This window comes from Pleurodeles waltl, chromosome 2_1, assembly GCF_031143425.1.
Source record: "Pleurodeles waltl isolate 20211129_DDA chromosome 2_1, aPleWal1.hap1.20221129, whole genome shotgun sequence".
Lineage (NCBI taxonomy): Eukaryota > Metazoa > Chordata > Amphibia > Caudata > Salamandridae > Pleurodeles > Pleurodeles waltl.
This window is the reverse complement of record NC_090438.1, coordinates 306,128,578-306,151,726: the sequence shown is the minus strand read 5'-3', so window position 1 is coordinate 306,151,726 and position 23,149 is coordinate 306,128,578. Positions and strand designations below refer to the sequence as shown.

Genomic DNA, 23,149 nt, shown 5'->3' with positions numbered 1-23,149 from the left:
CGGGAGCCCTGTAGGGCGCATCGCGTCGGCGGCTAGCCGAGAGAGGGACGCGTGGTGTACCTCGGGTGCGGACCAGTGCGGCCCCGGAGGAAAGACTATCGAGGACAAAAGCCCGGAGAGAGGGGGAGCATCTCTCGGGCTCCGCGGAGGAGGGCGGCCCCAGAGACGAACCTTGGACACCGCGCGATGTGGAGAGGTGAGATGGGCCGGAGTACGACGCGAGAGAGCGCTGAGGGCACAAGTGCGCTCGAGAAACACTGCGTGTGGATGCAGGTGGGCACCCCCTCCCCTCGAATGTTGGGATCAGTCTTTTGGAGAAAATTAGAAATGGCGCATTAGGGGCAACGGAGTACGCAGGATTGGACATCGTGTGGCAGGGCCCGGGAGGCCGCTGGTTCCGCAGGGGGGCCCCGCTGTTGGCGCACTTGACTAGGCGAGACTGGAACATTAAAGAGTATGATTAACAAGCATAGCATTCTCAACGTACAATCGAGTAAAACGGGACGATTACACCCAGCGTCGATAACCATTAGCGCACAGCGCCGTCCATAGAGGCCAACGGGGTGTGCTGGCAGCGGGTGCTTCTTGGGTCCGCGAGTAAAAAAACACTACAACACCTAAAAAATGGGCAAGACAGACAAAACGCAAGCCCGGCTGCAATTTGAGCGACGAAGAACGCAGGGCCCGGCAGGAGATGGAACAGCGACGGACTCAGAGAAAGGCCCAGAGGGCACTCCTGGGGAAGAACAGGACTTAAGGCATCTTCTAGTTTCAATGCAACACAGCCTTAACCAGATAGATGAGAAAATAGACGCCCTCGCTTATCGCATGGACAGAATGTCTGAACGCATAGATAAGCACACGGAGAGATTAGACCATGTGGAGAATAGGGTGTCTGCGACTGAAGACGGGCAAACGGAACTAGTAGGCGGCCAATCGAAACTCAGCAAAGAACTAGGGGTGCTCAAGCTAAAAGTGGAGGATATGGAAGCCCGGTCCAGAAGGAATAATATACGCATAGTGGGCCTTGCAGAATCCACCGCGATCACCAACATGGAAAGCCACATTGAACAATTACTGGTGCAACTACTGGGTCGAACTACCTTTTCGGACCTATTTGTAGTAGAGAGAGCGCACAGATCCTTGGCGGCTCGCCCACCCCCAGGGGCCCCTCCGCGCCCAGTCATCGCCAGGCTATTAAACTTTAGGGATCGTGACGCCGCCTTGCGCCGTGCAAGAGAACTTAAACAATTGCAATATGAGGGAACGACGTTGTCGATATACCCGGACTTCACAGCACAGGTACAAGAGGCGAGGAGAAAATTCACTGAGGGAAGAAACAATTACGGTCCATGCACCTGGAGTACAGAATGCTTTACCCAGCAAAATTGAGAGTTGACGTAGGAGAGAATTCGATCTTTTTCACAGACCCCAAAAAACTGGAACAATTTATGAAGCGCAGGAAGGCGAACAATGGTGCCGAAGCAGCCGCAGACGAGGACATGTAGGTAGCGACAAGGAATCGCCGCTTCCAACGCCACTATCATCCTCGACACACTACCAACCTGCAGAAGATGGAACGCTTGAGACACAACGGAACAAAGAGAACACATGCACCGCACGTTATTGAACAAACTGAGCGCAATATGAGAGCAAAAGTGACATGATTACTCACCAAATAGGTGGCTGGCACGCTAACACACAGAGACAAAGCAGGGCAACATCCGCCCTGATGTGTGCTCCACTTATACCTCAGGAAAGGAGAGGTGTTGTTTTTGGAGGGGGGTGGGGGAAGATGAAGTTGGGCAAGGGATGGGTGAGATGGGTAAGTTGGGATGTAGCCTATCGTGGGAGGGGGGAGGGAGGTTCGGGGAAAGTTATTTGAGTACATACTCTTACACAAGATAAGGAACTGCAAATTTACAACACAAATAGAATTAATACAACATTGCACTATAATAGAGAAGACAAACCTCCGCACACGCACACCCTAACATAGATAAAGATCGCAAGCAGCTTTGATTGATAACTTGGAACGTTCGTGCCTTAATGACGCGCGAAAGACTCGCAAGGTAATTGCGTACCTATGTAATCATAGGGTAGATATAGCTATCCTGCAGGAGACACACTTAGCCCCCAACAACCCAATGCTCACATCTCGGAGATTGCAGGGTCAATTCGTAGCGGCAGGATACACATCACATTCCAGGGGTTTGCTGATTTTGGCTTCAAAAGAAACTGATATTGGTCTCTCCTTGGTGGCAGCGGACCCGGGAGGGCGATATGTGGTGGCACGTTGCACGGTGCGAGCATTCACATTCTTACTGATAGGTATATATGGCCCCAATTATGATGACCCACTATTTTATCGAGAACTGCCATTTAAGGCGGGCTCCTGGGGAGGGCAGCCACAGCTCTGGTGCAGTGACTTCAACTGTACATTGGACCCGGCACTAGACAGATCGGGTGGGGTAGCTAGAAGGCCGGAGGCGGCGGCACGCGAGATATCGCGTTTAGCCGCTGAACTGGATATGGTTGACGTGTGGCGTGATAGACACCCTGAGAGAGGGGGCTATACAGACTATTCGGCTGCGCACAATCTACACACGTGTATAGACTTTTGGCTAGTGGCTCGCCGGTTGCTGTGCGGCCTAACCCCAGAAGCTCCTTGGCCTCGAACATATTCAGACCACTCCCCAGTACCGATACTGTTGACAACTGGTTTGATAAAGGCTCCTCCATTCTCATGGAGGTTTCCTCCCTTTTCGCTTCTAGATACTGTCTTTAAGGCCGAATTGGCCTCAGAGATCACAGAGTTCTTTCGAATTAATGAGGGTTCCGTTCCCGAGGCAGGCACGGTATGGGAAACCTTTAAGGTGTACATCAGGGGGAATCACCATAACCAAACATGCTGGGGTGCTCCGATCGATAAGGCGGCGGCTCCAAATACTTGAAAGCGACTTATCAAAACTGGAGCGAGACCACAGTGACACCGCAGACGCTAATGTGTTAAGCCAAATTCGCGCTAAGATGCAGGAATACCAAGAGACAGCTCACGCAGAAATACAACACCTGGGTAAATACGCCACAGTCTGAATATACGGGGAGGGAGAAAGACCGGGGGCAGTACTGGCAGGATTGATACGTCCCCAGCGAGGCAAAAACACAATTGAAACCATACGATCCGAGGGGGGAGAGGAAATAAGAGACCCTGAACGTATAGCTGATAGATTCCGAGAATACTATCAATCATTATATTCCTCCAGGGTAGACCCAAGCTCGGATGCAATAGTAGACTACCTCACACATATCGCTATGCCCAAACTGACACAGGAGGATAGAGAGGCTCTTGGTGCACCCTTGACCCTAAGCAAAATTACGAAATCACTGGGGGGTATGGCTGAGGGGAAAGCTCCTGGTCCAGATGGGCTGACAGTATACTTCTACAAAGCATACCAACACCTATTACTCCCAAAGTTAAAAGACGTATATGATGAAATGGTAGAGAAGGGCAGCATGCCCCCATCAATGAGAGAAGCAATGATAATTACCTTGCTCAAACTGGGTAAACCCCGAGAAAACTGCTCCTCTTATAGGCCACTGTCGCTATTAAATTTAGATGTAAAAATTTTCGCCCACATTTTGGCTGATCGCTTGGCTGGAGTGCAGCCGCGTCTGATTCGACCTGAGCAAGCTGGTTTTGTCCCCGGTCGCAGTCTGTCCATGAGTCTTCGCACATTATTTGGCACAATACAAAACATTAACTCTGAGTTGAAGGCGGTGGCAGTCTTCCTGGATGCTGAAAAGGCGTTCGACTCGGTAGAATGGGAGTTCCTAAGGGCGACATTGCGCAGATTTGGGGTGGGCGACACCTTCCTCCAAATGATCTCCACACTGTATGGCGACCCCCGAGCCAGAGTTTGCGCTAACTGTCAGGATACTTCAATTCGATTTCCTCAGAAGCAGAAGATAACTCCACAGTCCCGACCCGAGCTACTCACAACGAATATTAATCCTTCGTGCTGAGTACCCCGGAGGGGGAAAGGGGAATGGGATGGTAGAGAGACTGCCACTGAGATGATGAACGCCAGTACTCAGTCTGCCTCTTCACATCTAAGATTGGATACAGCACCTGCAAGAGTCACAGTCGCAATTACTAGGGACATACAACATCAGTTTTTCACTTTCTACTCTCAACACTTAATTCTCTTTAATTCTATTATTTCTTCACTCACCCTGAGTTCTCTGTAGCCTTGCTTCTCTCTATAAATGATAGCTCTTCTTAAAAAAAAATGCTAATTACTGATTCTGGAAGAACTTCTCAACCTTTGTTAGAGATTGGTTTTATGTTGCTATATATATATATATATATATATATATATATATATATATATATATATATATATATATATATATATATATATATATATATATATATATATATAGAGAGAGAGAGTTGGTAATAATGCGTTCTTCAAATCAGCTGCCTTACTAGGCCGATCTGCCCCCAGGGGGGGGCAGAAACCTCTAGGCACCAGGGACCATTTTTTTTTTTTTTTTTTTTTTTTTGGTTCATTTTTTTTTATTGAGGTGGGGAGCGACCCCTTAGGCAAGGGTCGCTCCCCTTGGGGGAAAATTATATTTTGGCCATTTCTGCCCCCCTTGGGGGCAGATTGGCCTATTTTGATGAGGCCAATCTGCCCCCAAGAGGGGTAGAAACCACTAGACACCAGGGTTTTTTTTATTTTTATTATTGTTATGGACAAAAGGGAGCGACCCCTTGGGCAAGGGTCGCTCCCAGGGGGGGGCATATTTTCGGGAAGGCCTTTTCTGCCCCCCCTGGGGGCAGATCGGCCTACTATTAGGCCGATCTGCCCCCAGGGGGGGTAGAAACCACTAGACACCAGGGAGTTTTTTCTTTGCGTGAATTTCACGCAAAGGGAGCGACCCCTTAGGCAAGGGTCGCTCCCTGGGGGGGAGGGCAATTTATTTTAGGCCATTTCTGCCCCCCCTGGGGGCAGATCGGCCTATTATTAGGCCGATCTGCCCCCAGGGGGGGAAGAAACCTCTAGGCGCCAGGGCAATTTTTATTTTAGTGTTTTTTTTTTTTGTTCTTTCTTTTTTTTAGAGATGGGGAGCGACCCATCAGGCAAGGGTCGCTCCCCTGGGGGGCAAATTGTATTTAGACCATTTCTGCCCCCCTGGGGGCAGATTGGCCGATTTTAGGTCAATCTGCCCCCAAGGGGGCAGAAACCACTAGGCACCGGGGATTTGGTTTTTGGCGCCAATGTCACGCAGGGGGAGCGACCCCGTAGGCAAGGGTCGCTCCCGGGGGGCGGGGGGTGGGGGTTGGGGGGGCAAATTTATTTTAGGTCATTTCTGCCCCCCTGGGGGACAGATCGGCCTATTATTAGGCCGAACTGCCCCCGGGGGGGGGGCAGAACACTCTAGGCGCCAGGGCAATTTTTTTTTTGTGTGTTTTTTTTTTGTTGTTTCTTTTTTTTTTAGAGATGGGGAGCGACCCATCAGGCAAGGGTCGCTCCCCTGGGGGGGCAAATTGTATTTAGACCATTTCTGCCCCCCTGGGGGCAGATTGGCCAATTTTAGGTCAATCTGCCCCCAAGGGGGCAGAAACCACTAGGCACCGGGGATTTGTTTTTTGGCACCAATGTCACGCAGGGGGAGCGACCCCGTAGGCAAGGGTCGCTCGGGGGGGGGGGGGTTGGGGGGGCAAATTTATTTTAGGCCATTTCTGCCCCCCCGGGGGACAGATCGGCCTATTATTAGGCCGAACTGCCCCCGGGGGGGGGGGCAGAACACTCTAGGCGCCAGGGCAATTTTATTTTTGTGTGTTTTTTTTTTGTTGTTTCTTTTTTTAGAGATGGGGAGCGACCCATCAGGCAAGGGTCGCTCCCCTGGGGGGGCAAATTGTATTTAGACCATTTCTGCCCCCCTGGGGGCAGATTGGCCAATTTTAGGTCAATCTGCCCCCAAGGGGGCAGAAACCACTAGGCACCGGGGATTTGTTTGTTGGCGCCAATGTCACGCAGGGGGAGCGACCCCGTAGGCAAGGGTCGCGCCCGGGGGGGGGGGTGGGGGTTGGGGGGGGCAAATTTATTTTAGGCCATTTCTGCCCCCCCGGGGGACAGATCGGCCTATTATTAGGCCGAACTGCCCCCGGGGGGGGGGGGCAGAACACTCTAGGCGCCAGGGCAATTTTATTTTTGTGTGTTTTTTTTTTGTTGTTTCTTTTTTTAGAGATGGGGAGCGACCCATCAGGCAAGGGTCGCTCCCCTGGGGGGGCAAATTGTATTTAGACTATTTCTGCCCCCCTGGGGGCAGATTGGCCAATTTTAGGTCAATCTACCCCCAAGGGGGCAGAAACCACTAGGCACCGGGGATTTGTTTTTTGGCACCAATGTCACGCAGGGGGAGCGACCCCGTAGGCAAGGGTCGCTCCCGGGGGGGGGGGGGGGGGGGGGGTTGGGGGGGCAAATTTATTTTAGGCCATTTCTGCCCCCCGGGGGACAGATCGGCCTATTATTAGGCCGAACTGCCCCCGGGGGGGGGGCAGAACACTCTAGGCGCCAGGGCAATTTTTTTTTTGTGTGTTTTTTTTTTGTTGTTTCTTTTTTTAGAGATGGGGAGCGACCCATCAGGCAAGGGTCGCTCCCCTGGGGGGGCAAATTGTATTTAGACCATTTCTGCCCCCCTGGGGGCAGATTGGCCAATTTTAGGTCAATCTGCCCCCAAGGGGGCAGAAACCACTAGGCACCGGGGATTTGTTTGTTGGCGCCAATGTCACGCAGGGGGAGCGACCCCGTAGGCAAGGGTCGCTCCCGGGGGGGGGTGGGGGTTGGGGGGGCAAATTTATTTTAGGCCATTTCTGCCCCCCCGGGGGACAGATCGGCCTATTATTAGGCCGAACTGCCCCCGGGGGGGGGCAGAACACTCTAGGCGCCAGGGCAATTTTATTTTTGTGTGTTTTTTTTTTGTTGTTTCTTTTTTTAGAGATGGGGAGCGACCCATCAGGCAAGGGTCGCTCCCCTGGGGGGCAAATTGTATTTAGACCATTTCTGCCCCCCTGGGGGCAGATTGGCCAATTTTAGGTCAATCTGCCCCCAAGGGGGCAGAAACCACTAGGCACCGGGGATTTCTTTTTTGGCGCCAATGTGACGCAGGGGGAGCGACCCCGTAGGCAAGGGTCGCTCCGGGGGGGGGGTTGGATGTTGGGGGGGCAAATTTATTTTAGGCCATTTCTGCCCCCCCGGGGGGCAGATCGGCCTATTATTAGGCCGATCTGCCCCCGGGGGGGGGGGCAGAAACCTCTAGGCGCCAGGGGAATTTTTCTTTTTTTTCTTTGTTTTTTTTTTTTTAGAGATGGGGAGCGACCCATCAGGCAAAAGTCGCTCCCCTGGGGGACAAATTGTATTTAGGCCATTTCTGCCCCCCTGGGGGCAGATTGGCCAATTTTAGGTCAACCTGCCCCCAAGGGGGCAGAAACCACTAGGCACCGGGGATTTGTTTTTTGGTGCCAATGTCACGCAGGGGGAGCGACCCCGTAGGCAAGGGTCGCTCCCGGCGGGGGAGGGTAGGGGTTGGGGGGGCAAATTTATTTTAGGGCATTTCTGCCCCCCCCCATGGGGCCGGCTGAGCTACAGGCCAAACACCACAGGTAGGCACCTTGCAAAAAACACCTCTGTTTTCTGTGAAAAAATATGTTGTGTCCACGTTGTGTTTTGGGCCATTTCCTTTTGTGGGCGCTAGGCCTACCCACAGAAGTGATGTACCATTTTTATCGAGAGACTTAGGGGAACGCTGGGTGGAAGGAAATTTGTGGCTCCTCTCAGATTCCAGAACTTTCTGTCACAGAAATGAGAGGAAAAAGTGTTTTTTGGGCCAAATTTTTATGTTTGCAAAGGATTCTGGGTAACATAACCTGGTCAGAGCCCCGCAAGTCACCCCATCTTGGATTCCCCTGGGTTTCTAGTTTTCAAAAATGCACTGGTTTGCTAGGTTTCCTCAGGTGTCGGCTGAGCTACAGGGCAAAATCCACAGGTAGGCACTGCTTTTTATAAAAAAATGTGATGTGTCCACGTTGTGTTTTGGGCCCTTTCCTTTCGTGGGCGCTAGTCCTACCCACACAAGTGATGTATCATTTTTATCGGGAGACTTGGGGGAACGCTGGGTAGAAGGAAATTTGTGGCTCCTCTCAGATTCCAGAACTTTCTGCCACAGAAATGTGAGTAACGTGTATTTTTAGCCAAATTTTGAGGTTTGCAAAGGATTCTGGGTAACAGAACCTGGTCCGAGCCCCGCAAGTCACCCCTCCTTGGATTCCCCTAGGTCTCTTGTTTTCAGAAATGCACAGGTTTGGTAGGTTTCCCTAGGTGCCGGCTGAGCTAGAGGCCAAAATCTACAGGTAGGCACTTCGCAAAAAACACCTCTGTTTTTTTCCAAAATTTAGGATGTGTCCACGTTGCGCTTTGGGGTGTTTCCTGTCGCCGGCGCTAGGCCTACCCACGCAAGTGAGGTATCATTTTTATCGGGAGACTTGGGGGAACGCTGGGTGGAAGGAAATTTGTAGCTCCTCTCAGATTCCAGAACTTTCTGCCACAGAAATGTGAGTAACGTGTATTTTTAGCCAAATTTTGAGGTTTGCAAAGGATTCTGGGTAACAGAACCTGGTCCGAGCCCCGCAAGTCACCCCTCCTTGGATTCCCCTAGGTCTCTAGTTTTCAGAAATGCACAGGTTTGGTAGCTTTCCCTAGGTGCCGGCTGAGCTAGAGGCCAAAATCTACAGGTAGGCACTTCGCAAAAAACACCTCTGTTTTTTTCCAAAATTTAGGATGTGTCCACGTTGCGCTTTGGGGTGTTTCCTGTCGCCGGCGCTAGGCCTACCCACGCAAGTGAGGTATCATTTTTATCGGGAGACTTGGGGGAACGCTGGGTGGAAGGAAATTTGTAGCTTCTCTCAGATTCCAGAACTTTCTGCCACAGAAATGTGAGGGACATGTGTTTTTTTAGCCACATTTTGAGGTTTGCAAAGGATTCTGGGTAACAGAACCTGGTCCGAGCCCCGCAAGTCACCCCTCCTTGGATTCCCCTAGGTCTCTAGTTTTCAGAAATGCACAGGTTTGGTAGGTTTCCCTAGGTGCCGGCTGAGCTAGAGGCCAAAATCTACAGGTAGGCACTTCGCAAAAAACACCTCTGTTTTTTTCCAAAATTTAGGATGTGTCCACGTTGCGCTTTGGGGTGTTTCCTGTCGCCGGCGCTAGGCCTACCCACGCAAGTGAGGTATCATTTTTATCGGGAGACTTGGGGGAACGCTGGGTGGAAGGAAATTTGTAGCTCCTCTCAGATTCCAGAACTTTCTGCCACAGAAATGTGAGGGACATGTGTTTTTTTAGCCACATTTTGAGGTTTGCAAAGGATTCTGGGTAACAGAACCTGGTCCGAGCCCCGCAAGTCACCCCTCCTTGGATTCCCCTAGGTCTCTAGTTTTCAGAAATGCACAGGTTTGGTAGGTTTCCCTAGGTGGTGGCTGAGCTAGAGGCCAAAATCTACAGGTAGTCACTTTGCTAAAAACAGCTCTGTTTTCTGTGATATGTCCACGTTGTGTTTTGGGGCATATCCTGTCGCGGGCGCTAGGCCTACCCACACAAGTGAGGTATCATTTTTATCGGGAGACGTGGGGGAACGCTGGGTGGAAGGAAATTTGTGGCTCCTCTCAGATTCCAGAACTTTCTGCCACAGAAATGTGAGGAACATGTGTTTTTTTAGCCAAATTTTGAGGTTTGCAAAGGATTCTGGGTAACAGAACCTGGTCCGAGCCACACAAGTCACCCCTCCTTGGATTCCCCTAGGTCTCTAGTTTTCAGAAATGCATAGGTTTGGTAGGTTTCCCTAGGTGGCGGCTGAGCTAGAGGCCAAAATCTACAGGTAGTCACTTTGCTAAAAACAGCTCTGTTTTCTGTGATATGTCCACGTTGTGTTTTGGGGCATATCCTGTCGCGGGCGCTAGGCCTACCCACACAAGTGAGGTATCATTTTTATCGGGAGACGTGGGGGAACGCTGGGTGGAAGGAAATTTGTGGCTCCTCTCAGATTCCAGAACTTTCTGCCACAGAAATTTGAGGAACATGTGTTTTTTTAGCCAAATTTTGAGGTTTGCAAAGGATTCTGGGTAACAGAACCTGGTCCGAGCCCCGCAAGTCACCCCTCCTTGGATCCCCCTAGGTCTCTAGTTTTCAGAAATGCACATGTTTGGTAGGTTTCCCTAGGTGGCGGCTGAGCTACAGGCCAAAATCTACAGGTAGTCACTTTGCTAAAAACAGCTCTGTTTTCTGTGATGTGTCCAGGTTGTGTTTTGGGGCATATCCTGTCGCGGGCGCTAGGCCTACCCACACAAGTGAGGTATCATTTTTATCGGGAGACGTGGGGGAATGCTGGGTGGAAGGAAATTTGTCGCTCCTCTCAGATTCCAGAACTTTCTGCCACAGAAATGTGAGGAACATGTGTTTTTTTAGCCAAATTTTGAGGTTTGCAAAGGATTCTGGGTAACAGAACCTGGTCCGAGCCACACAAGTCACCCCTCCTTGGATTCCCCTAGGTCTCTAGTTTTCAGAAATGCATAGGTTTGGTAGGTTTCCCTAGGTGGCGGCTGAGCTAGAGGCCAAAATCTACAGGTAGTCACTTTGCTAAAAACAGCTCTGTTTTCTGTGATATGTCCACGTTGTGTTTTGGGGCATATCCTGTCGCGGGCGCTAGGCCTACCCACACAAGTGAGGTATCATTTTTATCGGGAGACGTGGGGGAACGCTGGGTGGAAGGAAATTTGTGGCTCCTCTCAGATTCCAGAACTTTCTGCCACAGAAATTTGAGGAACATGTGTTTTTTTAGCCAAATTTTGAGGTTTGCAAAGGATTCTGGGTAACAGAACCTGGTCCGAGCCCCGCAAGTCACCCCTCCTTGGATCCCCCTAGGTCTCTAGTTTTCAGAAATGCACAGGTTTGGTAGGTTTCCCTAGGTGGCGGCTGAGCTAGAGGCCAAAATCTACAGGTAGTCACTTTGCTAAAAACAGCTCTGTTTTCTGTGATGTGTCCAGGTTGTGTTTTGGGGCATATCCTGTCGCGGGCGCTAGGCCTACCCAAACAAGTGAGGTATCATTTTTATCGGGAGACTTGGGGGAACATAGAATAGCAAAACAAGTGTTATTGCCCCTTGTCTTTCTCTACATTTATTCCTTCCAAATATAGGGGTGTGTGTAAAAAAGACATCTATTTGAGAAATTCCATGTAATTCACGTGCTACTATGGTCACCCCGGAATTCAGAGATGTGCAAATAACCACTGCTCCTCAACACCTTATCTTGTGCCCTTTTTGGAAATGCAAAGGTTTTCTTGATAGCTATTTTTTACTCCTTATATTTCAGCAAATGAATTACTGTATACCCGGTATAGAATGAAAACGCACTGCAGGGTGCAGCTCATTTATTGGCTCTGGGTTCCTCGGGTTCTTGATGAACCTACAAACCCTATATATCCCCGCAACCAGAGGAGTCCAGCAGACGTAACGGTATATTGCTTTCGATAATCTGACATTGCAGGGAAAAGTTACAGAGTAAAAAGTAGAGAAAAATTGATGTTTTTTTCACCTCAATGTCAATATTTTTCTTTTTCAGCTGTTATTTTCTGTAGGAAACCCTTGTAGGATCTACACAAATGACCCCTTGCTGAATTCAGAATTTTGTCTACTTTTCAGAAATGTTTAGGTTTCTGGGATCCAGCATTGGTTTCATGACCATTCCTGTCACTGACTGGAAGGAGGCTGAAAGCACAAAAAATTGCACAAATGGGGTATGCCCCAGTAAAATGCCAAAATTGTGTTGAAAAATTGGGTTTTCGGATTCAAGTCTGCCTGTTCCTGAAAGCTGGGAAGCTGCTGAGTTTAGCACCGCAAACCCTTTGTTGATGCCATTTTTAGGGGAAAAACCACAAGCCTTCTTCTGCAGCCACTTTTTCCAATTTTTTTGAAAAAAACAAAATTTTCCCTGTATTTTGGCCAATTTCTTGGCCTCTTTCAGGGGAACCCACAAAGTCTGGGTACCTCCAGAATCCCTAGGATGTTGGAAAAAAAGGACGCAAATTTGGCTTGGTTAGCTTATGTGGACAAAAAGTTATGCGGGCCTAAGCGCGAACTGCCCCAAATAGGCAAAAAAAGGCCTGGCACAGGAGGGGGAAAAGGCCTGGCAGCGAAGTGGTTAAACTCTATTTTGGTTTATTACCATTGAATTTGTAAATGCTTATTTGTTAACAGTTTGTTTCTCCTTTAAACTTGGCCTTTGTTTATAACCTTGACATTTGTAGATACTTGCTCTTTTAAAGTTCGTTTTTTCTTTGACTTTAATATCTTAAACAAGAACCTTGTAAACATAAGGTTAATTCATACATTAACTCTGTAGCCTTGCCGACTTCCACGGGAACGGTCTACTATCAAACTCTTCGAATAAACCTTGACAATATTTATCAGTTTTCTGGAATATAATCTTCAAATGTAATTTTACCTCACAGGAGTTTCTGTTCTGAGGCGCGCTCTCTCTCCACACAGCTGATTCCTGTCAGACCTCAGTTGAAGTGCAAGGCTTCCAGCTGGAGAGCTCGTAACCTAGCAACCAACCGATTGCAAGACTAGAACTGTAACTAACCTTCAGGACTCACAGCGGCCATCTTGGATCTTCTCTTCTTGATTCTTCCTTTGAAATAAGCGCAAGATTACTCTGCAAACCTTCTTCCAGTTTGGGCTTTGCTGTCTCCACTGAGGATATCTCTTTGCTTTTCTCATGCACTTCTTTGATTTGACTTGGCAAGTTTGTGTGGTCATGACACTAACGGTACGGTGACAATCGTTTAGGATTACGAGGGGCACTAGACAGGGGTGCCCGTTATCTCCCCTATTATATGCGCTGGTAGCGGAGCCCCTGGCGTGTGCAATAAGAGAGTACCATGGACACCGGGGCCTCAGATTTCAAAATTACACCCTTGTTTTGTCTAAGTATGGAGACGATACCCTATTACATATCAAAAATCCTGAGCGTAACGTCGTTCCAATACTCCGAGAAATCATAAAATTTGGCTCTCTGTCAAGGCTAGTAATAAATTGGAATAAGTCCATCGTATTTCCCTTAACTCCAATAACGACGCAGGTAGATGTAGACCTCCCGCTGGCGTGGGAGACTAACACTGTCAGATATCTGGGGATACAAGTGCACACTGACCCTAAGAGAGTGATAGAGGATAATTTTGAAACTGCACTGAAAAGATTATCGATGGGCGCATAACACTGATGAAAATGGTGGTTTTACCGTGCTTTTTATTCCTGTTTCAAAATATACCTATAGTCCTACCAAAGACATACTTTGCCGCTTTGAAAACTTTATTAATACAATTGGCATGGGCGAACAAGGTACCTCGCGTGAATGGGCGAACTCTGACACTCCCATATGAGATGGGGGGGGGGATTGGGCGCACCAGACCTTGAGATATATTACATAGTAGCGCATGGAGCAGTGGCACAGGACTGGCTTCATGGGACGGGTGAGGCCCCGTGGCTAAAGATTGAGAGGGAGCTGGCTGCCCCAGAGCAGCTGGGTAGCAGGTTGTTCCATACACCCCATAGACGAAATAGGGAATTTGCGTCCATAAATTCAGTCACACGAGCATGGCATGAACTCATAAAAAAGCAAGGGCAGGTATTATTATATTCTCTGCATGCCCCGGTAGAATGTTGTGCCTGGTTTTCTCCTGGGAGAGACCGTAGTTTGGTGCAATCCATGCGTGAAATAGGCATTGACAAAATGGGAGATATCTTCGAAGAGGGCATAGTGAAGACCTGGGACGCAATAGCAAAGGACACGCAGACACCCACTTCCCTACACCGATATCAGTACCACAGGGTGAGACACGCTCTGACGAAATTATTGAGAGAGGATAGGCAGGAACCCCCCCGAGGTACAGGCCCTCTCGGTAGTACTGTTGGGAAAACAACCTCGCCGACTGATTTCTTGTCTCTATGCACATGTTCAGGGGGCTAGGGAACATGAGTTATCGAGAGCTCGCCTGGAGTGGCAGAGAGAGCTGGAGGTGCAGATCACAGACGCACAATGGTGATACTGCTGCTCTAGAACAAAATCCATATCCTTAAACGGCCGACACCGGCTAATACATTTTAAATATCTAAATAGAGTCTATAATACCCCCCTACGACTCTATCAATATGGACTGAGAGAGACAGCTAATTGTCCCAGATGTGGAGAGGTACGTGCTGGATTCTTGCACATGTCCTGGGGGTGCGGAATGGTACAGCAGTTTTGGAAGGCTGTGACACAGGAACTAAATAGTATCACTGGAGAGCAGATGACCTGCGAACCGATGACAGCACTTTTGGGCTGGGATAAACAATTAGCGGCCCAAAATCGCAGGCTACTGGCGATGGGGTTCCTATTAGCCAAACAACGGATAGCAATGAGATGGGATCGCGGCCCAGTCCCCACAATACAAGAGAGGCATAGAGATATGGCATACTGTAACACACAGTCAGACAACTATAGTGAGATGCTCCCCCCACCACTAGGCCAAAGAAATACTGGGAGGCCTATGGCCGCTACCTTGCTGGAATGGAAACTAGCGAACCTGAAACAGGAGAGACACTTTGATGGGACATAATAAAACGGAATCACATGAACATAGGCAGTGACTGTGACTAGATTGATGACCCGATGTTTTAGGGTGGAGGGGAAATGTGCAGAACTGTTTACCGTATACGACCGCATAAATACGTCAAGTGATTGATAAATTTGCAGCAAGATGAATACTTTGTTATGTTGTAATGACTATACTAAAATATAAATATATATATATATATATATATATATATATATATTCTTGATTATTACCTATACAGCAGGTTCTTCTTGCTTTACAAAGGCAAAAACCTCACCTTTCGTTCACTCAAAACCTGCATTAAGTCTCTGAAGACCTCTAGGACATCCCACTTCACCCGCAATCGTTTAAAAAAAAAAAAAAAAAAGATAATCCTAGAATACTGTACTAACTTTATTTCAATTTTTTTCATAATAAACAAAATTTGAGCACTGCATAAAGTTCTTAAAAACGTCATTTAACAGTTTAAAAAGGGCAGAAATGAAAAAAAACACCTTATTAAAGTAGCTTGTGAAAGATGCGAGCTGGAAACAACAGCTAGCAATCAATGGCCTACATAGTAAATGTTTTTAACTGCCTAAGCACCAGTGTTTTAATGTATTTTTAAATGACTATGTGAGGCACAATATGACAACAACTGAAATGGATGGTCCATCAATGGGATGGACCTACTGATTATGCATGGTTTTAAGAAATGCTTTTTCTAAATTTAGGAGTTTCCAGCAGGCCTGTGGATGAGGTCTGGCGGGTTCAAGAAACCTCTGGAAAGTAGAAATTTCTTATGTAAATAAAGGCACAGAGAGGCAAACAAGCCCTATAATGTAGCTTTATACAGCATAGGAAATGTACAAACCTAAAATGAAATTTGGCTTACAGTGGAGGAGCAGAACAAGAAAAAAGCCAATCCACTACCAGACCAGAGACTAGGGGACAAATTACAAGTGGCTTAGTTATTTCCGATCCGTTCATAAATCCCAGTAAACGCAAAGGTGGGAATTACGACTTTGGTTCAATTTAATGCAGCCAATAATTATCTCTTGCATTTTGGCAGATCAAACCTTCCGAAATTTAACAGGAGTAAAGTATATGGTGTTTAACTTATCATGCAGATTTTGGAGAATTACGTACCAAAATCCTCATGTCATTCCCAGGAAACTCGTAATATGTGCTATTTTTCACATCCAATACATAACGAACTCTGTGGAATCGTTAATTATCAAAGGAGATAAATGATACCTATACATGTAATCAGGCCCAAAGAACTGTAAAATACAAGGGAGCCAACCTTTTCCATCTTTATCCCAAGTGTCTGGAACAACATCCATTGATCTGTGCGCACAGCTAAAACATTGTTCTAATTTAAGAGAACTGAAAACACATCTCTTGAAAGAATGCTACATCACAATCCAGTCGTTGAATGTATGCTTGCCTTTGACATTGTAAAGTCGGTTAGGTTTGTGCTATACAAATACATACCACATATTTACATGTTTGTCGCTGTTAATGTTTGGGATTGCTAACAGCAGCACTAAACAGTCTATACACCAAGTGCAATATCCTCAATTTCTGTTGCTCAGAAAGATTTATCCGTTGGTCAACAGCATTTGCAGGCACTTGACGATAGTTTTAGTTTTTTAGTTTTTGGTTTTTTTTGTTACGTTTTTTAAACTTCTTCTCAGGAAGAAGTACCTATGGCAATTTCCATGTGATTTTGCGAAGATTAGACGACTAGATTTAAGAGCCCAGTAACACCCTGTGATACTTTCACCAATCAGCTCCAAATTTTGCACATTCAAAACTTGAATTTTGATAGCTGCTTCACCTCAGAATACATTGAGTGTACAAAAAAGGGATTTCCACCTTACCAACAGAGGCAGAAATGTTCTTCTCTGACATAAGCTCACATAAAAATGCTTTATTTAGATGTATATTCTAAACCGAAATCAAACACTAATACAGGTGACACATGTTTGAATACTCTCTGAAACTATCTCTCTACATGTAAAAATTATTAAACCAGTATCTGAACGTTCAATTGGACCTTCCAGTCAAACACCCAGTAAGGAGCATTATGAAGTGTTAATACAATATGAAAGTTGTTAATATACTCAAAATTATTTTCAATAAAAAAAAGTGGGTTTTAGATACACAGAGTCCAGATATGTTATGCTACCCAACACAAAATAACAGCCACTGGTTTATTTTGGTTTTAACATGTTTATTATTGTAAACGTGTGCTCCTTGTCTTCAAATTTGGAATAAAGTGTTCATGTACATTCTGATATTTGATAAAATGATGTCCCAAACAAATCAATGTCTTCAAAGTAAAGCTTCTTCTGAGAACTAGTAAGACACACAAGTAAAAGAAACACAGCACAGCCTGGAATAAAGGAACCAATTGTACACGTTGAACAACTTTTCACAGGAATAGATAAAACTACTACAGTACGAAACAAATAATGCCTGCATTGTATCTGTCAGCTCAGTGTATGAAGAACTGAAAGAGTAGCACACCCCCAATAAAAAAGGGATGGCCCTGTTTGAATTTCGGGGCTAGCCTTAAATCTAGAAAGGCAACTACATATCTTTTTCACCGGAATTAACCTACACTTTGACCTAAGTATCCAGGTGAACACAACAGTCTTACTGTTAAGTGCATGCTTACAACTCAAAACCTTCTTGATACAGACTGTTCTCCAACTCCATGATTCTCTTTATTAACATCATAAAGGTTGAAAGGCAGAGTGACCTGTCAGGGTTCAAACATTCGACCACTTGCTTAACAAAGGTCCTTGCAGGGCCACTCTATAGGACGTTGTGTTGTGTGCAGGGTTTAGTGTCCGATAGTAACATGCAGCTCTGTGTGAAAGAAGTCATAAAAAAAGGCCTATTTCTAAACATCTGCATATATGTTTGTGATCATTTACTTTCTTCCGGCTGATGATCGATCAGCATAGAGTTATCCTCTTTCAAGTGCCATGCATAAGTACGTTTTGCAGTATATAGAATACTTAAAGCGGACCTAAAGTAAAATATCAGCAAAGAGCGTTTTGGCTTTAATTTGTAAAAAGGAAAACGTGTATTCTCTAGGCCTGTACGAAAATGAGCTTCGAATGGGCTCCGGTATGGAGGAGGAGGTGTGAGAGGCACTCCTAGGTGACAATAAGCAATAGCTAATCTATCTGCACCCTCCTCTGTCGAACAAAACTGACGCAAACCTGGGACTCATTTAAAAAACGCACTGAGTTGCAAGACAAAGATCATGTAGACACCTGCCTTGTAAGTGGGCTGGGAACGTCTTCTACGATTACCCTTTAATATCTGATTATGGGTATTTTAAAGTAAGTCGATATCGGTTAGTACCAGAAAAATAGTTCCCGCTTGGTCTTTTAGGATGTCGAGAAGCAACAAACAAAAGTAACCTTTTTTTTTTTTTTTTATGTGTATATCACATAAAACGCGAAAAGGGCATCTAAATACTTTAGACTTCGTAGCATAACAACAAAAACACAATTAGTATTCTGTAGCTTAAGTGAAGGCAGCAACTTCAATACTTCTATAGTTGAACAGACTAACAAAGGATGTGCGGTCGACCTATTTTTCCTAACTCCATAGGCTGAAATGTGAGGGGCAGGCGGCAGAATGAACTACGATCTATTTATAAACAGAGATCCCAATCGGGCAAATGAGCTAAGGACAGAGAGTAGGCAAGGTCTGACAGCTGTGGAAGCACGAGTGTGTGAAAGTGCTGCCAAGGAGCCGTCGCTCTCTAAACGAGATCACTTGCTCATCCGAAATCAACACGAATTCCCATGACTGCAGCAACAGTCAGCCTGAAGACGTGGTTGGGGGTGTGGGGGTTGTTGTTTGATCACGTCCTGACATCGTAGGGGCACTACTGTGTGAACTCCGGCCACCTAGAGTTTCTGGACTATTAGTTCTGCAACGAACCCGCGACCCCTACCCACCCCGACTAACTCAAGCACCATATTCTTCCAGTATTCTAGGGGTAAACCCAACACATTTACATATGAACCAAGAGATAGTTGTGCACCAGTGCCCCCACGCCAACTCCTGCACTAAGGTAGGATGAACAGGGCCTTTACCAGCCGGGGGCAGACAGCCGACATGTACTCTTCCGAAGGGGAAAGATGCACCAGGGCTCTAAATACCCTTCTAAGTTTTAAGAGGTTTCCCTGATACAACAATGTTTGTGCTAGTTGGACTTCTTATCATACTTGGGCTGGAGAAAAACAGAGTAGAGTTGCTAGAGAAAACGCTCAATGCATTTAAGGAAAACAAAAGAAAATGAAAATGAAAACATGCATGTCAGTCTTTCCAAATGCTGGTCCCTACAAAACTATGAGGGATGCACTCTCACTGGACGATGGGGAGGAGTTGATCTGCATTTGAACCGGCACAGGAGGAGGGTCTTTTCACAAGCTCAGGAGCCCGCTATGTTTACACCTGCTAAGAATATCCCAGGTTCCGGGTCCTGAGACATACAAAGTTAGCGCTAAGAGACGGGTTCTTCCTGTGTACTATGGGCGGGATCTTCAAAGGGAGAGGGCGCACGTACCTGTCAAGCATTAACGCAGACATCAGCTCCCCACATCTGTGCTGGGCGGGGTGGTCCATGCCCGGGTTCGCTCGCCCCGCCCGTAGCGCCACACGGAAACGGCAAGCACTAGAGCCCGCCGGGACGCTCCCCAAAGCTGACTTCAGAGCCCATCACAGGAAGCGGACCAGCCACGGCAAATCACGTGTCCATAGACGTAATCGGCAGGCTCGCACATGCGCAACTCCTCAGATTAACCCGGCCTCTCAGGTGGCAGCGGCACTCCGATTGGTAGACCGTCCGGTCGAGCTTGGACGTCCATTGGCTCCTTTTAGTTGCAACACCGATTGGCCTGACTGAAGGCTCAAAAGTAGTTGCTTTGGAAAGGGACCAGGAAAGACTGCTAGAAGGCTGGAAATAATGGGTCAAGGATTGAGAGGCTGGAGACGCGAAAATAAGCCAGCATCTTGACAAGGTATATCGGCGGCTGAAAAGGAGCAATGATAGAGGACGACCTAATATTGAAGCTGCAGATAGGGGGAGGTTATGTCTTCCCCTTTAATGTGTTATGCTTACTAAAAATGTTCAAGGCCATATTTGTATTGCTTTAAAGTACTTCTCTGTACTCGGAGCTTGTAAATTTTCGGGTTGTTCAGCGTGACAATTGCAGATTGTCTAAGTGTGGCGTTTTAGTGACTTCTTGTTAGTATCAAAACCGAACTGGTAAAATAGTATTTTGAGCAAAAATCAATTTGGTTAGTTGCAGAGCAAGTCAAAAAGGAAGATCATCCTGGAGTCATTCTGAAGTCATCCAATGACCTCAGCTGAGCTGTGCCTGAAATTATCCAGAGAAAGCATCCCAAGCCATCTCAAAGAAAATGTATAGGGTGAAATATTTAAATGAGATAACTCTAGAGTCATCATAGAAAGTACTCCAGGATTGTTTGCTGATTACTTAAGTGAAAAACATGATGCTCTTTTCCTACTGCAGGATGATGCCATGATGATTTCAGGGTTAGGCTGTATTACCCGAGGATAGGTTCCTAAATTACTTCGCTGGAAAACATTATGATCTTTTACTACTGCAGGATGATCCCATGATGATTTTCAGATTGGGTTATGTTACTCCAGGATGATCCTGTAAGTATTTCAGGATGGGTCTGTATTGTTAGTGAAAGATCTTGTGATGACTTCAAAATAGGACTGTACCATTAAATATTGACTTCAAGATGGGAATGTATTACCATAGGATGGGTTCTGGCTGTATTACTGCATGGCAATTTCAATATGCGGATGTATGATTCTAGAATGACCTAGAGTGGTAATGTGTAAACCTTTGGCATGCACTGGAAAATAATAAATCTGCAGTTTTATTCATTGGCAGAGCAGATTACTGGTATAAAAACACCAATAATTGCTTCAGAGGTGGTCTACCAAAAAGAGCAGATTCCTTGTTAGAACACAAGAAAACCTCGCAGTATTTGACATGTGCACGGAAAACAGAAGAGGAAACCAGAAAAGGCATACCTGGCTAGGAATTTACTTCAGCTTGCCACAGAAGATTTATCGAGCATTACTTGTATGGCTACATGATATGTTTATGTTACTCCAAGATAATTCCACTATTATTTATTTACAAGTTTTCTGTGATTGCCACTTATTACTACAGCATGCCATTGCTCTAAGCAGAGAGCCACTAATATTGTTATTGCACTCCTTCTAATTCTGCCTTTCCCTTATTCTTTCATTTTGATCATTGTCGTTCCAGTCAAGTAATTTTGTTGACAGCAGAAGTAAAACACTGTACGTATAGAGGTAAGTACCATCAGTGCAGGACTGGTCTTGAGTGAGTGATTGCCATGTATGAAACTGCACAAGAAGTATGTTATGGTAGACTGTAAGTAAGCCTTTAAGTGGTCAAGTGGGTGAAGGTGCTATTACAGACTATGGAAATGGCAGTGGTGGGTGACTGGTCTTGTGGTTGTGAGCTGTATAAGTAGCTGATGGAGTGTGGTTTAATGAAATTATGTGAGTGGCCATGAATATTGTGAGTGAAGAAATAAGTGTTCTGTGTGGGTTGGAGGCATTTGGAATGACTCTAGTTAGTGTGTAGTGTCAGGGAGGTCAAATGTATGAAGATGTGCTGAATGTGCATGAATGATAGCTTGGCCTCTGTTTTGCTTTCACTAATGACCGAGCTGACAAAAATCTCTGGAATGCACTTCTTAATTTAAAGAAGACATTTATTACTATTCCACCACGAGGTTCCTAAAAAAGTGAAGGAGATTAGTAGGTCGAAGGCACACGTTTAAAAATAGTCACAGCAATGAAAGGAAAATATATCAAAGTGATTCTCAATTGCAATGCACACAGCAAATATATGAGATTATATTGTAGTATAATTGCAAAGCAAAGGATAAAGTCAAAATGTATCACCGTAGGGCCTGCCAAGCTCTTCATCTTTCTCATGCCAGCAAGTTGATGACCCCTGTTCAACTGTGAGAAAGAAAGATCCATCCTCATGAGACAAGTGTCTGTGTCGGGCATTTGACGTCCAATCCTGACCGAGATTTTGGAAATTCCCTCGCTACTGAGCAGGGCCACCTCTTTTATAGCTTAAACAATCATGGAAAAGGCATTCTGAAAGGCCATCCCCTCTCAGATGGAAATATTCAAACATGCTGGCTACTGTAGGTCGGAGTTGGAATAAAAACATTGAAAACTGGCCAACCTTTCAAGGGTCCCCTTCTAAGGCCGACCTTTTCCCTTCACTGGAGAAAACAAAAAGTATGTTCTCTCTTATCAAGAACTGTTCGTGTTCGGGGAGAGAAATACGAAGAAACAAGCTTAGTTTACCATGTGGAAAAACACAGCTCATCTGCAATGTCTCAACTGCAATGTCTAATGCCATGATAAAGCCAATAGGCAGCTAAACTGAATACAAAATGTAATCTGTAACTGGCGAACATTGAACAACTAATATGCACAGTGGTGAAACACAAAGGCAGTGGTCAAACCTACTTATTTTCACTACAACCTCAATCTGCTGGGAATGATTGTATGATAGGTGTGGGTGAAGGCAAGCATTTTGTGATGATCACTGTTGTTCTGAGTGCTGTGAGTGACTAGTGCAACTGGGTTGTGTTAGGAATGTGAATGTGTACTGTGTGGGTACAGTGTGAGGGTGCTGTGAATGATCGCAGGGGTGCTGCAAGGGCTGTTGCAACTAACTGTAAAGTATTATGCTGGTGGGGGTGTGAGTGGATATGGGTGGGCCAGTGTTGCTGAATGACTGTGACTTAGTGCTGCAAATTGCTGGGGATGAATTATGTCATGTTGTGAAGGTAAGTAACAAGTTGTATGGACTGCAAATGATGAGAAATAGCGAATGAATGTTGCAAGTCAGTGAGGTTTGAGTGATGGTAGGTTTAGATCTGAGATGTGAAAGAAAAATTGAGCAGTTAGGTCACACTGTGAGGCAGAGTAGGGTTACATATATCTGTGTGTGAGACTCACATGACTGAATGGCTCATGGGACTGACTGCATGGGTGAGTGATGTTTAAAATGTCTGAGATAGGTGAATGGTGTGAGCAAGCTGGACAGCGAGTGGCTACAGCTCCTTGCTGGTGTGAGTAAAAGAATGTGATTGTGGCTATGGTTGCTATGGACGACTGGTGCTGCGAATAGCTGTGAATGAATGATGCATGGAGCTGAAGAAGAGTGGTTAGATTAAAAGGTGTTACTACATTTGAGGTATTAACTAAGTGATAAGGATTCTCAAGAGGAGTAGTGTAATGACTTAGTGGTAAAGCTGCAGAGGTGAATGTCTACTGAACATGCATGGAGTGAAAGTGGTTTCGTGAATTGTTA

At 46.2% G+C, this 23,149-nt stretch overlaps 1 protein-coding gene and 1 long non-coding RNA gene across 6 annotated transcripts in view; one reads left to right on the top strand and one right to left on the bottom strand.

Moving 5' to 3' along the window:
• Positions 1-19,540, bottom strand: part of KLHL13 (kelch like family member 13) — a 368,477-nt gene extending 348,937 nt beyond the window's left edge. For both annotated transcript variants that reach the window (XM_069212540.1, XM_069212539.1), the window contains exon 1: positions 19,300-19,540. Coding sequence is in view for 1 of the 2 variants with exons in the window: in XM_069212539.1 (XP_069068640.1) it covers positions 19,300-19,358 (59 nt within the window). In the remaining variant the exon portion in view is untranslated. The remainder of the gene's footprint in view (positions 1-19,299) is intronic.
• A 128-nt stretch (positions 19,541-19,668) lies between these two features.
• Positions 19,669-23,149, top strand: part of LOC138264354 (uncharacterized) — a 40,831-nt gene continuing 37,350 nt past the window's right edge. For 3 of the 4 annotated variants that reach the window (XR_011199292.1, XR_011199294.1, XR_011199291.1), the window contains exon 1: positions 19,669-19,753. This is a non-coding gene — a long non-coding RNA (uncharacterized lncRNA). Of the gene's footprint in view, positions 19,754-21,046; positions 21,094-23,149 lie in introns of all 4 variants that reach the window. The other variant, XR_011199293.1, reaches the window with a different exon arrangement.